The sequence below is a fragment of the Tetranychus urticae genome, chromosome 2 (genome assembly GCF_039701765.1).
Source record: "Tetranychus urticae isolate SD_2017Ah chromosome 2, NJAU_TeUrti_SD_1.0, whole genome shotgun sequence".
In the NCBI taxonomy this organism is placed as follows: domain Eukaryota; kingdom Metazoa; phylum Arthropoda; class Arachnida; order Trombidiformes; family Tetranychidae; genus Tetranychus; species Tetranychus urticae.
In genome coordinates this window covers 3,393,636-3,407,646 of record NC_142959.1, presented here as the reverse complement: position 1 = coordinate 3,407,646, position 14,011 = coordinate 3,393,636, and the positions used below count along the sequence as shown (strand labels likewise).

The window sequence follows — 14,011 nt, the reverse complement described above, 5'->3', positions numbered from 1 at the left end:
GCACTAAAGACTTAGCAAACACCAATCCCCCCCTTATATTTTCAAAATAAAAGACTGCCGGAGACTGTCTTCGGCAAGTTTACTGTTTACTGCAAAATTTGCCGTAATGAAATTTTGCTCGTGGTCTGCGACAATTAATGCTCATACGTAGTTTCCATTAAATTGCTGAATTTATTTCAAAGTTTGATTGTTGACTATTATTCAACCATTGTTTGTGTTCGTTGTTTTGTAAGTCGTATGTTTTCATTCATTACTAACGCATATCTAGTCCAATCCTAGGTTGAATTTCAAGAATTAAATTATCTGACAGAATCTCATTTGGTGATGATTTGTAAGTATTTTAACCTGATTACAACTAGATTATAAAAATTTTATTTGTTCTTTTGTTTCAGATAATTATGGTTGTGTTGGTGCCTTGTAAGAGAATGTATTAATAGATGTACACATCGAATCATCAGATGTCTCTACTTAAACAAAGTACATGTGTATTATAAATTAATTTCCAATAGAAAAATCCGTTAAATTAGAATTATATTCGCCATCAAACCACTACCTGTCAGCAGAGATGGTTGTTGGAAGTCATTTAAAGAGAATTCTTAATTTAGCGTTCTCACCTCGTTATCTGATGTTCACAAATACGACTATTGGTACTGGTGCTTTAGTTGGAGCTGATCTTATACAACAACTTGCTACCCATTATGTTTATCCTAAACAAGATGATTTTTTAAAAAAAGATGACTGTGATTCTTATAAACACGATACTAGGAGGTCGATTGGTATGGCAGCTGGAGGCTTATACTTTGGTTTTGCTGGCCATTACTGGTACGAATTCTTAGATAAAAAGTTCCCTGGTAGATCAATAGCCATTGTATCAAAAAAGTTGATGTGTGAAGCCATTATCGGACCTCCATTTGTCACTGTTTGTTATTTCATCGTTGCTAAAACCGAAGGTAAAACGACGCAGGAATGGTACAAGTCTTTTAAAGAAACAATCCTCTATATTATATTTTCGGAATGGTTTGGTTTTTTACCTCTACAAGCATTCAATTTCTACCTGCTGCCACCTAAATATCGTTATCTTTGTGTTGCTGGTTTGACGTTTTTCTATGATAATTTTCTATCTTTCATTTTCCATCAATGACTACCGTCAGGTCATTACAGTAACAAGATGAATGATGAATCCATGATTGCTCTATCATTGGATCCATATTACGAGCAACAAAAATCCAAAGAAAAAGCAATTGGTTATGATAATCGAGGTGGCTTGTTACCACAATTATCAATTCATCCTAAATGATCACGAAGAGGCATTTACCATTATAAAAATTAAATGGAGTTAGTTGGCTATCAAAAAGTTATCCATTGACCTAAAAATTATAACCCTTTGATTATGTGTCCAACACGCAAGTAATCAGGGTTAAATATTGATCAATAACTTATTAATACTGTATTAATTATGCATTCACTCAGAAGTTGTTTAAATATTACAATCAAATAAAGCGCGTGTCAAGTTGTAACAGCTGACTTGCTGAATTATTTTTTTGTTTAACCGGTATTTCATTACACTTTATTCATGTTTATGGTTTTTGATCTGAAATTATGAAGTTGAAATCCTTTTTCAAATGGAGTTGCTCTCAGAAACGATTTTTACATTTGCCTACAGCATTGACTTCGTCGGAACCACATCGGATGACCCGAGTTTTGTTATTAACCGAGAAACCTCATGATGCTGCTGCTTCTAAAAGTTTAACGGTGAGTTTTTGCTCAATTAATTTGATTCACTGATCTTAACAGATGACTAAATTTTTCATTTTTGTTTCCTCGGTTTAGTTGATGATTAATAATAGTTTAATTAGTACTATTACCTCTGGTCTTCATTATGTATTGCCATTAGCAACTCGATCTCTCGCCAAACTAACAGCTATCATTGACCAAGAAATGGAAACTATTGGTTGCCAGAAGGTAATTCTTCCAACTTTAGGTCATCTTGATTTATTGCAAGTTTCGGGTAATTATTAGATTTTTTAGATCATTTTTTCATTACAAACCGTTAAATTTTGAATATCTTTGCAGGTAAATGGTCGGAACACAAGGAAGATATCTTTACTTTGAATGACCGTCATAAGCAAGCTTTATTCATGGCCCCTGTAAGTTTAATCGCTTGGTTAATTGATGGAAACTATGTAAATGTCTATGCATAGATACTTAATTAATTGATACTCTTTTATGAATTCCATTAAATTAGACTCACGAAGAAATGTTTTGTAGTTGGCTTTCTAGAGAAAAGCTGGTTGAAAAGCAACTTCCACTTTACTTGTATCAAGTCACATCAAAATTCAGAGACGAAGCTCGACCTCGCGGTGGACTTCTTAGAGGTCGCGAATTTGTCATGAAAGGTAAATATTTATAACTACTGATTTTTATCATCTCACATCTTGTTGAAAATATTTCTCAAAATCCCGTCAACTCAAAAGGGAAACGTAAATGAAATGCTAATTACTTTTGGAATTGTTTTTTCAGATCTTTACAGTTTTGATGCTACAGAGTCTGACGCTCATAAATCTTACGATCTTGTTTGCCAAAGCTATCAAAATATCTTCGATCGACTTAAATTAAATGCAATTAAAAGTAAGTTTTAACTGTCCAATTTATACATTATTTTAATAATGAACTCTTTTCAATAGCGAAAGCTGATCCAGGTACAATTGGAGGGAAACACTCCCACGAATACCATTTAATATCAGATGCCGGTGAAGATACAATTTACATTTGCTCACAATGTAACCATAGTTTTAGTGAAGAGTACATGGAAAGAAATTCTGCTCGAAGTGACCATTGTGCTAATTGTAAATGTGATTTACAAGCTAAACAATCACTGGAAGTAGGTCATGCATTTTATTTATCAACAAGATACACTGAGCCATTCAAATGTTTTTATCGGTCAAGACTGAATACTTATTGGTAAGAAAATTAACAAAACACTTGAATTTAATGCTAAAGAATGACCTATCTCATAATTATCACCAATGTCTATCTAGTTTATTGGAAATGGGAAGTTATGGATTAGGAGTTACTCGTATCCTTGCTTCTTGTGTAGAAATTTTATCGACCAATCGCGTAATAGGCTGGCCTGCTCTAATTGCTCCTTATCAAATTTGTATTATTCCACCAAAGGTAATAGAAAATCTAAAATGTTTCATCAAGATAATTTAATTCACACCATCTTGTTTTCTAGACTGGAAGTAAGGAGGATAATCTTGGTGTCACTCATTTAGCTGAGGATTTAGCACGCCATTTAAATAAATATACCAAAGCTGATGTCGTTATTGATGATAGAACCGAATTAACCATTGGTCATCGTGTGGTAGATGCAAAGTGTTTAGGTATTCCAATCATCATTATTGCTGGAAGAAAATGTCTGGAAAGTATCCCATTGTTTGAATTCAGTTATCTAAATGGCTCTGAAAGAAATATGAAGGATTTGAGCTTTTTAGATATAATGAAAGAGGTAGAGTCGTTTGTTACTAATTGCTAAGATTTCTATAGATTCTGTATTTGTATATTTTGTAATTTATGAAATGCACAGACTTTAAATTAAAATCGATTCGTACAACTCGTTTACATTAGTTGATGAAATAAAATTTGACAAGATTAGTAGCACGTTTTGGTGAAATAAAATTGGATAAAATATCCTTTTTTAATTTTACTGGAAAATTCAATTTATAATCATAAATATTTTCATTATAATATGGCTGTCAGAATTCTATTTGCGGGTTATAACAGTTAAATCAATAGTCATTAGAAAGTTGAGTACAAAAAAATCTTTATTACATAAGTTGATTTGAACGAGAGATCATAGCATAACCCTCAAACCAACTATTAACTATTTTGATTTAAGCTTAACACTTTTAAGAACAAGAAAATCAAAGTTTTCTTGTTTCAATTTATTAAATTTGAAACAAGGCTGAGGGTATTGCCCTTTGCTAGGAGTGTATCCTCACCCTCCTATATCTGGTCAAAAATAGGATATAATCTAACGTCATTAACATGCACTAAACTTGTAAACTTGTGATGGAATCTTGTTCTGCGTGGAAAACTTGTCAAAGTATCCTTAACAATTCACATAATATGAATATAAATATTCAAGTGGATTCAATTGTTTTGAGTTTTTTTTGACAGAAACAAATCAAAATCTACAAATAGAAATTTATGTGGTTTAGTTATGTGTTGAAATGAAAGGTGAGTTCGTGAATTTTGTACTTATGACCTTTTGACGCAGCGAAAATAGTAGTTATAGAGAAAGGGATGCGAAATAAACTAATTACGATAGTGTTAGGGTTTGGGAAACTTATAAGATGGGATGAGTTTGGCTAAATAATAAGAAGTGAGGTAAATGTGATAAGCTGTATAAACTTTCTGGTGATGAATTGGATGAAATTTAAAAATATGAGAACCATTCCTTTACTGGGATAGTTTTGGTTACATAACAGAACAGAACCACCAAGAGTCATTTTTACCAACTTCATTTTCACCATCTCTAGAGGATTTGTGTGAATTAGAGTCCAGTTCGTCTCCTCTAAAAGATACTCTCTTCCTTACGGTTGAAGAACGTTTCTTGGGCGTTTTCGTGTCAGCGTCAGTCTCTCGTTTCCTTTTCTTGCTTCCTGTGTCATTTTCTTCTTCATAATCATTTTCATGAATAATATCGTCATCATTATCATCGCTTTTTCGCTTCTTTGTTGGCACCTTACTTTTTGGGGTTGATGTCGAGGGTGCATGTTTGGTGGCAGATTTTGGCGTTTTGAAAGTTTTCATAGAATCATTTCTGGCATTGTTGGATTTAGAGATTGGAGTGGACGTATTCTTCTTCTTTATCGTACGTGGCCTGGGTGAAGTCGCCCTTCTGGGTGAAACAGCTCTCCTAGGTGAGGTGGCTCTTCTGGGTGAAGTTGCTCTTGATGGACTTTTAACACTGCGAGCCTTTTTCTTTTCTGAAGTCATAGATTTGTTCTTGGCTGGAGTCTTTTTCCCTCTAGGAGACTCAAAATCATAAATATCAGAGTATCTGCCACTTTGACGTTCACCTCCACTCCGTAATTTGGTTTGAACACCATCTGCAAAGCGGGATTTAAGTGAGTCAATCTCACTTCGAGACATGTTTACACTATGTTGAATGTGTTACAAAAAGAAAGAGAAAGAAAGGGAAAAAGATTGGGTAAACTTGAATAATTTTAAATGCAAGAAAACTATTTTCTTTATCGTTATACTGGTAGATTGGAGAATATAATAAATATGATGGGACACCAAACAAGTCGAAAAACTAAAATAAATAAAAATATAAATAAAAATACAATTAAATTAATCCAATTTGATCAACTAATCTATAATAATAAGGTAAAGTTGTAAGATAGCAAAAAATGTTGTCTATAGCAAACAAAATGGCGCGTAAATCAAAGCCCGCCCCGGGACTCAAAAAACGTCAACTGGATCCTTGATGGTTCCACCTAACGGCTAGTATTTAAAATAAAGTATTGTTTGAAGATAAATTATTATTCATTCATTTGCATAAAGATAAAGAGATAATTATTTTAATTGGTTTCATCTATAAAACTGTTGAATAAATGAATTAATAAAGTTTATTACATAGTGTTTTCAAATGTTAAAGTGAAAAAGTATCTGCTGTTATCTTACATCGAAGATCTCACCAAGAATCTGGTTAAAGCTCAAGATTGACACATACGCATCAAAACTATCCTTTGGTGCTTCTAAAGTTTAAGAATGATTGTGATTACCTTTTTTAAACACAACTGTCCAATTACCTTTCTGAGTTTACATTGTAAACGTTGCAAAAGGTGAATAGCGTATCATTTCTCGTTACAACCGTTGATTTGTAGTTACAGAGATTTCGATAGTATTGGAAAGAACATCGATATAACAGTTGAGGAACATAAATGCATAATAAATGCATTCAGTAAAGGTTTGATGTGTTTGTATGTTATCATTTCAGGTCATCTCTTTAAAGTTTCTTGTTTTTACCCTAAATTCACTTACACACCAGTTTAAATGACGATGCTCCATGAGAATGAATTGATTAACATCGAGGAGGATATGATCCTCCAGCCAGGTTTTATGTTGCGAAGATTTACCTTGAACAATCGGATTAACGGTCTCAAAGTGTCCATTGTGAACACTGGTGCTGCTGTCCGTAACATACAATTAGGTGAAAAAAATGAAATTGTGAGACTTTTCGGAAATAATAATTTGATTGACTGGAATCCTCATGTATTGGGCTTAGATACTCTTTTGCTTAACTCTAATTCCAATTCGCTAATGTATCAACTCACCACTGAAAATGAATTGATTACTATTGGTAAATTTCGAACCGCTCAACAACAGGCAGACATTGTGGCTCCATTTTATTTCAATCTTGTGAGTTGTCTTTGTTTTTTTCACCTTTCTCTATAAAATGACTCAAATTAATTAATAACTGTTTTTTTTATATTTGACAGAACTCTGACTCTGACTGTATTGATGGACACCTCCTCCATGTAAAAGCTGTTTCAGCTGATCCAGAATCTGAACAAACACCTTGGTTAAGCCCTGTCACTGAACAGTTTGTTGATATAATGGGACCCGAACCAAGAAGTTTAGAAGGCTGTGCTGATCTTCAAAGCAATAGTTATGACAGTATTTACGCAGCAACCGGTGATAAATTTACACAGCTTATCGTGAGGCTGTCTTATGGAACGAAATCAGTTGAAGTGATAATTAAAAGCAACTCCCAGGCAAATGTAATGATGGACAATAATACCAACACTATCACCTGTCGAACACGATTAAGGATAAGACGAAGTGGCATCAGCATAATGCCTTATATGATGTCAGAATATCATTGTGTGTACAAGTTTTCATGGTAAAAGGTTCTTTTGACCTTTTGACCTAACGAAGAAACCTTTTTTTTAATTATATTGACAAATACCAAATCATAGAGCCAATATTCCATAATTTCAATCAGACACATCATAATCAATTATATCAAGTATGTTGACTGAAACTACAGATTAAAGATTTTCTTTTTGAGTGGCCTAACAATCTTTATTTACTGAAGTTTTATTCCTTATTAGCTTTGATATTAATGAACCAGCAATCAACTCACTTTGAAGGATAAAGAGATAAATGCACTTATTCAATTAAATTTTCTCTATTCCTGAATTCATTAAAGTTTTTTTAATTGATGTCAATCTTGTTTTATTTGACTTATCATTAAAAACTATTTTACCGACACAATTCCTATTGAATATGATCATTTTTATAATGAACCAAACAACAAGTGATCAAAATTAAAGAGTCAGATGGGTTAAATAAGAAATTTGAAATCAATTGAGTTTCATGTAAGAATGTAAATCGTCTAGTTTATTAAAAGGTTGAAAGGGCTTACAAAAATTGATGCGTTTGAGGTAACAACCGAAGTGGGGAAAAAAATAATTAGTTTTGTACAAAAAAGTTTAGTCAAAATACGACAGTTTAAAGGTATAAAAAAATGCAATTGTAAAAAAATTTGTTTGTTTAAATCTCACAATTAACTGGCGAGTATGGAAGCTCGTAGTCGTTTAAATTTAAGTTAGTGATGAACATTATAGAAAGAGTAAAATTTAGGTAATCACATGAATTTCAACATTGATAAGGAACACTTTGAAACAAATGAGCCTAAATTGAATGGATGAGGTAAGTTACTTGTTAATTAATTTTTAGAGTTGAGGTAAAAAATTACATTTAAATAAAAAGATGGCCCTAAACGCTTTTCATCAAAATACTTTAGTACGATTCTGCTTGAGGATCTTTGGTCTAGGATTTCTTCGTCGACGAGAGTTTTTGTAATATTCAAACATTGATTGGTTAAATTGAGATAATACTCGACTCAAATCTCCGGGCAGTGGTTCTGACCAAAGAAAATCATGATGCAAGGCATCGGCCGCATTAATCCTTTGTGAAGGATCCAAGGTAAGTAGACGGTCAAGAAGATCATGAGCATTTGAATCCATCATATAGGTACTAAGACGATCCTTTACCCGTCTTTTTTGACCTTGCATCAATTGCAATTTATTGAATAATTCTAATTGCTTAACACTAGGCCACACTTCTGGTGTGATTGAGCCACACAATTTACTAATTAAATCCAACTGTTCTGACTCTGAATTTCCTGGCAATAAAGCGGATCGTGTCCACATTTCAGCCATAATACACCCAGCACCCCAAAGGTCAACGGATGGCCCATATTTACGAGCACCTAAAAGCAATTCAGGTGGTCTATACCAAAGAGTAACTACTCTATTGGTGAAACCATCTTCTGCATCGCCTACCATTCGACCGAGGCCAAAGTCGGCCAGTTTTAAAACACCGAGACGAGTGATGAGAACATTTGCAGATTTCATGTCTCGATGGAGTATCTTCTTACTATGAATATAAGACAGCCCATTGAAAAGCTGACTGATGACACTTTTAATCTCAGCAAGGTTAAACTGGACATTATCATTAGCCAGTAAACCAGCCAAATCATGATCACAGAAATCAAGAACCAAATAAAAAGATGTTGGTCCTGCAATTCTCCTGGAATGATTGGGTTCTGTTTCACCTCTAAAGAGTTAAAGAAAGGCATAAGCGTTAGTAAAAGAAAAATTTCAAATTATATACAGAGGTATAGAGAGAAAGAACAGAGAAAAGGGGAAAACAAAGGAACCAGAACAACCAAAATGTTAGAACAAAAGAATCGCAACACAACAAAGAACTTTATCAAATTAATTAAGGTGTTAGGTATAGCAAGTTAATATGACACGGGAAAAGATGACATCAATAAAATTAAATAGAGATTTAACAAGGAAAATGAATGGTAAAAGTGAAAGATTAGGATAAATAAAAGTTATACTTTACTTGCAAATCTCAATTAAATTAACAATATTTATATTCTTTAAAAGCTGAAGAATTTTAATCTCTCTTATAGCTGTGAGCGGGAAACCTTCCTTCTCTTTCTCCAGTAAAATCCTTTTTATAGCAACATATTGATTGTTATGACGGTGTTTGACTTTAAACACTTCACCATAAGTTCCTTGACCAATTTTAACTCGACTCTCATATTTATATTTATGTACATCTTCACATATTGGAAATCTTGAAGCAGTTTGATTGAATGTTGGCATATTATTAACACCACAGGTTATAAATGAGGTTGAAGTTGATTCCGTTCTTTGCAGATCCTCTAATGGTACTTTATTTGACATGACAATTTCATTTACACTTTAAGTTATAAGTTGTAAAACCACAAGCAAGTAAAAAAAAACCTTTTCCTTTTTACACCGAAGATGATATTTTGTTTTCTTTTTTGTACTAAAGAGACATGAATTTCAAGAGGCCTTGAACCACTTTCTAAATAAATTGTCCATTCGATTGAACATGGCTTTATTTATAGCCATAGAGTGAATGTGATGATCATCAAATCATCTAAAAAGCCGGTTACAAGCCATTTTAGAAGGTAAGAAAAACAAAAGGCATTTTTGAGTGAGTCAAAAAACGTGTAAATAGGTAGCTCCTTTGAGTTGCCATATGATGTCTTCAGCTCTTTCCTTTGTTCTCCATTTTTATCATTCAATTTGAATCATTTTCGCAATTCAATCAGTATTTTTGATTAAATTTTTTACCTTCAGTAATCCTCAAATTTTAAATCCTTACTATAGGTAGGGACAAGTCAATTTCATGGAGAGTAAGTGGTTTTACATACAATTGAACCTAAAAAAATGCCAACAACAAAGTAAATATGGCGCTCTTCACTAGTCATTCCGGGCTCCATCTTTTGCTGATCAGTTATAATATCTAATCTAGTTCAATGATTGCAAAACATTTAGATCAGTTGATCAAGTCTTACCTTAATCTTTACTAATTTTCCCATTTTCTGATATTATGATAACCTTGAAACTCAGCATTCTAACAATTTCATTTCTTTATGAAATTTCAATTTTGGCGCTTCTCAACTCAAATTCAACTGTAGATGGATACAACTTCCTGTGTATTTAAAGACAAACTCAACTACAGAAAATATGTCTTTCTTTTGGTGTTACATGTTGTTTAGTTAAAAGTTATTCTCAAGTATTCTTTATCAATTAATTAATATTATACGATTTGACTGTGTTTATCAGTCTGAACAAATTACTTGTAGAATGACTCTGTGACTGGTAAATAGATATTCAACATAGGAATCTCTTGACTAACGTTAAAAGTAAGTTTAACTATTTTTTTTACATTTTTAGTCAGCGTGTTTCCCCTTTTAACAATCTCAATGTTAAATGTTCCTTTCTATCTGTTTATTTTAAAAATAATGTAAATATTTGACAATAGATATAATTTGGTAATGATTATAAGGTAAAATGTTTGACCTTGGTTATTTTTGAATGTTAATTGGTGGTAGCATGCAATTTGTCTCCTTAAAACTCCCTTTGATTAAAAATTGTATTCTTTTGGGTACCTGAAGGAGACAAGAGTAATGTCAGTAAAAAAAAGTGTATGGGTTAATAACGTTCATATAGCGCCGCAATTCTGAAACAACTCTTTCCTATTTTAATTAACAGATTTTGTTGTCCCGTTCTCATTTCCGATATGGCTTGTTACATTGAATCTCCATAAAAGGTAAGCTGATAAAGACTTTCAATTTGAGTTTGCTACCAAACTCAATAATGATTTAAAGTTTAAATTCCATTAGTTTGTGGATAGATGTAATTAATTACTCATCTTCCAAGTTATAATCAAAACTTTGAAGCTTAATCAAGATATCACTTTGTGAATGGTTAGAAGGATAATAAACTCAAAGATGTAATCTATCCTGTGACTACTGACGACATAAATGTTTAAATACAAGATTTACAACATTATTGTGGTAGCACTAGTTTAATTTAACGACTTTGTTTATTTTCCAGTATGCTCAATCGGTAAATTAACCATTACTCCAAAATGGATGACGAAGTGTTGATTGAGACGATTGCCTCAACTTCGACGAATGTACAATTGAACAACCCTAATGGCGATTATGTTGATTATGGAGGTAAAGTTTTCAAAAAAGCTGATGAAATTGAAGGAAGGCCTATAAAGAGTGACTGCGACATGAATGAAATAAATTCATTCAGGAGACAGTTGAAATATAATTTCATGAATCCTATAGATAAGTGGAAAAGCAAAAGAAAGTTTCCTTGGAAGTTATTGCTTCAAATCATTAAGCTTTTGGTTGTAACGCTTCAAATATATTCCTTCGGTCTTGAAATTTCTCGTTACAAAACACATCAGTCAAACGTCGACATAACACTCAAAGAGTTATTACTCGCTGATTGGGATCCAGTCCGAGAAGTGCTGGTCTATCCACCAGGAACGGGTCCTTATGCTTGTTACACCAGAGACGATCTCGATAGAAACATAAACAATTTTGTTAAAGCTTTTGCCAACGTCACCAACTCTAGTCTGAAAACCTTTGCTTATGATTCTTCGGCCCCAGACATCGTTTCACCGATTTATCTCGAAATCATTGAATTTACCAAGGGTGAAGAAAACGCATTTAACTTTACGTTTAATTTTAATAACGAAATTCATACAACAAATTTTACCATTAAAAGTGATTACCCTGCCGGTGATGTTCGATGGGACTCTTTTTCTATCCAAAATTTTCTTTCATCCCAACAATATCAATTCAATTTTGATAGCTTGATCAAGATGAAACTGATTACGAATTTAAAAATCATCTACCGTAACTCATTGGATTTTTACAATTTTCCAGAATGTTACATTATTCAAATATCATTTGTTTTAGACAACTCATTACATGCCGGGCAAGTATTGATGAAATTGAATACTAAAAGTATTCAAAAACAATGCTTTGGTAACTTGGAAGGAAAATCAGTATCGACATACTCCGTCATGGAAGTTTCCACCGTAATTGTAATGTTTCTTACTTCCTTATCTGCATTATTGTGCCTTCGATCGATGGGTAAAGGATTGGCTTTACAGCGAAAAGCCATCGTGTTCTTCGCCAAACATTATAACATAGAATTAAAATTTCATGACAAAATGGAATTCATTGATCCCTGGATTTATTTGATTTTCATCAACGATTTACTTCTACTAACTGGTTCAAGTATCAAACTTTGCGGAGGCCCAATGGATCACAGTCAATCTTTGGCAAATATTTACTCGATTCTCTTTGGTATTGGTATACTTTTAACTTGGTTTGGTGTACTTCGTTACATCAGTTTCTTCGACAAGTTCAATATTGTCATATTGACAATGAAGAAAGCATTCCCGGATATTAGCAAATTTGCTTTTTGTGCCATTTTACTTTATATGTAAGCCTATTTATCTTTGAATTAATTGAATTTGGTTTTACTAATCCTTTTTCATCTCTTTTCATCCTTTTTTAATCTTCAGTGGATATTGTCTCTGTGGGTGGATTGTCCTTGGACCACATCATCTAAAATTTCGAACTTTGAGTTCAACCTCTGAATGTCTTTTTGCATTACTCAACGGTGATGATCTATATGCAACTTTTGCCACTCTTGATTCCGCCGATCCAGCCATTTGGTGGTTTAGTAGAATCTTCATATACTCTTTCATTTCTCTATTTACTTATGTTGTCCTCAACCTCTTCATATCAATCGTTATGGATGCTTGGGATATCATAAAAAACTATAATTCGCAAATACAGACTGAAATGCAGGTAAGCTTGAATTTTTTCTGTTTTTTCAACCAATGAATGATTTACTAATTTATCTCTTTTGTTTTATTTCACAGCATTTCATTAGTGAGTGCAACGAAGATGTTTTTGCAGAAATTTATCAAGAACAACCGAGAAATTCATTATTGCAGAAAGTTGGTTCATTTTTTCGATTCAACTCACAAGATTCTAATCCGTCATTTTTTTAAAAGATAATCAAAATACCAAGATAATCATATTCATATCATCTATTTTTAAAGATTTACATTGTTTTCGATTGGAATGAATAATCGAAATCGATAGACTATTTTATCATACTGGAAAGTACATAAAATACCGATCTAATAAATAATTATTAATGCTGAAACTGATCATAATCGGTTTATCTATATTAATACTATTCATTTACCTCATCATTCAATGTTATATCCGCTGATGAGGATAATTTTAATGATCTATCTATATTCGACCTTTTTATATCACATTGTACCATTGTATAATTTAGTAATAATGTATCATTGATTATATTTATAAGGACTGCATGAAATGTTGCATGACATGCTAAATATATTAAAATATTTATTTTATTACTCCCTTTAATTTATTTACACTCTTTATTCTAATTAATTGCAATTGCTCAAAACAGTACAGCTATTAAGCTAGATCTGAGGCGAGCTTCAGATTTGCTGGGACAGCTCAAAATTTGGTAAAAATGCCTTTGAATGTTTTCATAAAAACAAATCAATTCGACAAAACCTCGAATTTAAGAATGGCCTCAATCTCCGTTCAATATTATTAATACTCATATTTAGGGACGTCAAAATCGACGGTTAGACTTATTCAATTTCGGGGCCGAAATCGGCGGATAAAATGTATTGATTTCGACGCTTAAAATTCCAATTTTCGGGCCAGTTTTAGGCATTTTCAAAACAAACAAATTAATAAACATTTATTGGATGTGAATGAAAATTTAAGGCATTATACAATATGCAAGTAAAGAAAGAGAAATTATATTCAGACGAAACCCCTAGAAAATTGTAGACTTGAAAAGTAAGTATTGCTAAAGTATGCAAAAGTTAGACGTAAAACTGTCTGAGAGAATCATAAAAATCAAAAAATAAATTTAGGAATAAAGAAGAGTAAATTTTGAAAAAATCGACATCTTTCTTTTGACGTCCGTACTCATATTCATCGATTTTCAATAGTAAGTCTCTTTCAAAAACCATCGCTATTAATGGTTCCATGTCAAATAAGTTCTAACATTTGGTA

The 14,011-nt window shown here is 32.6% G+C and overlaps 5 protein-coding genes across 5 annotated transcripts; 4 read left to right on the top strand and 1 right to left on the bottom strand.

The window, feature by feature from the left end:
• Positions 1-86: 86 nt before the first annotated feature.
• Positions 87-1,517, top strand: LOC107363372 (mpv17-like protein 2). The gene is made up of 2 exons (XM_025161093.2): positions 87-331; positions 393-1,517. The coding sequence occupies exon 2, from the start codon at positions 566-568 to the stop codon at positions 1,139-1,141; it is 576 nt and encodes a 191-aa protein (XP_025016861.2). The 5' UTR covers positions 87-331; positions 393-565; the 3' UTR covers positions 1,142-1,517.
• Positions 1,518-1,564: 47 nt separating this feature from the next.
• ProRS-m (prolyl-tRNA synthetase 2-like protein, mitochondrial) lies at positions 1,565-3,619 on the top strand. The gene is made up of 8 exons (XM_015930627.3): positions 1,565-1,752; positions 1,831-2,008; positions 2,074-2,147; positions 2,246-2,396; positions 2,521-2,628; positions 2,685-2,961; positions 3,039-3,174; positions 3,236-3,619. The coding sequence occupies exons 1-8, from the start codon at positions 1,600-1,602 to the stop codon at positions 3,533-3,535; spliced, it is 1,377 nt and encodes a 458-aa protein (XP_015786113.2). The 5' UTR covers positions 1,565-1,599; the 3' UTR covers positions 3,536-3,619.
• Positions 3,620-5,975: 2,356 nt separating this feature from the next.
• On the top strand, positions 5,976-7,080 carry LOC107363443 (uncharacterized). The gene is made up of 2 exons (XM_015930666.3): positions 5,976-6,429; positions 6,510-7,080. Exons 1-2 carry the CDS (start codon positions 6,064-6,066, stop codon positions 6,915-6,917), a joined length of 774 nt encoding a protein of 257 aa, XP_015786152.1. The 5' UTR covers positions 5,976-6,063; the 3' UTR covers positions 6,918-7,080.
• Positions 7,081-7,385: 305 nt separating this feature from the next.
• Positions 7,386-9,545, bottom strand: LOC107363417 (cyclin-dependent kinase 9). Its single transcript, XM_015930638.2, has 2 exons — positions 8,929-9,545; positions 7,386-8,634 (listed from the first exon to the last, which is right to left on the bottom strand). The coding sequence occupies exons 1-2, from the start codon at positions 9,273-9,275 to the stop codon at positions 7,806-7,808; spliced, it is 1,176 nt and encodes a 391-aa protein (XP_015786124.1). The 5' UTR covers positions 9,276-9,545; the 3' UTR covers positions 7,386-7,805.
• Positions 9,546-10,100: 555 nt separating this feature from the next.
• LOC107363391 (mucolipin-3) lies at positions 10,101-13,332 on the top strand. Its single transcript, XM_015930602.3, has 5 exons — positions 10,101-10,267; positions 10,617-10,674; positions 10,962-12,374; positions 12,457-12,745; positions 12,820-13,332. Exons 3-5 carry the CDS (start codon positions 10,996-10,998, stop codon positions 12,949-12,951), a joined length of 1,800 nt encoding a protein of 599 aa, XP_015786088.1. The 5' UTR covers positions 10,101-10,267; positions 10,617-10,674; positions 10,962-10,995; the 3' UTR covers positions 12,952-13,332.
• The last annotated feature ends 679 nt before the right edge of the window (positions 13,333-14,011 follow it).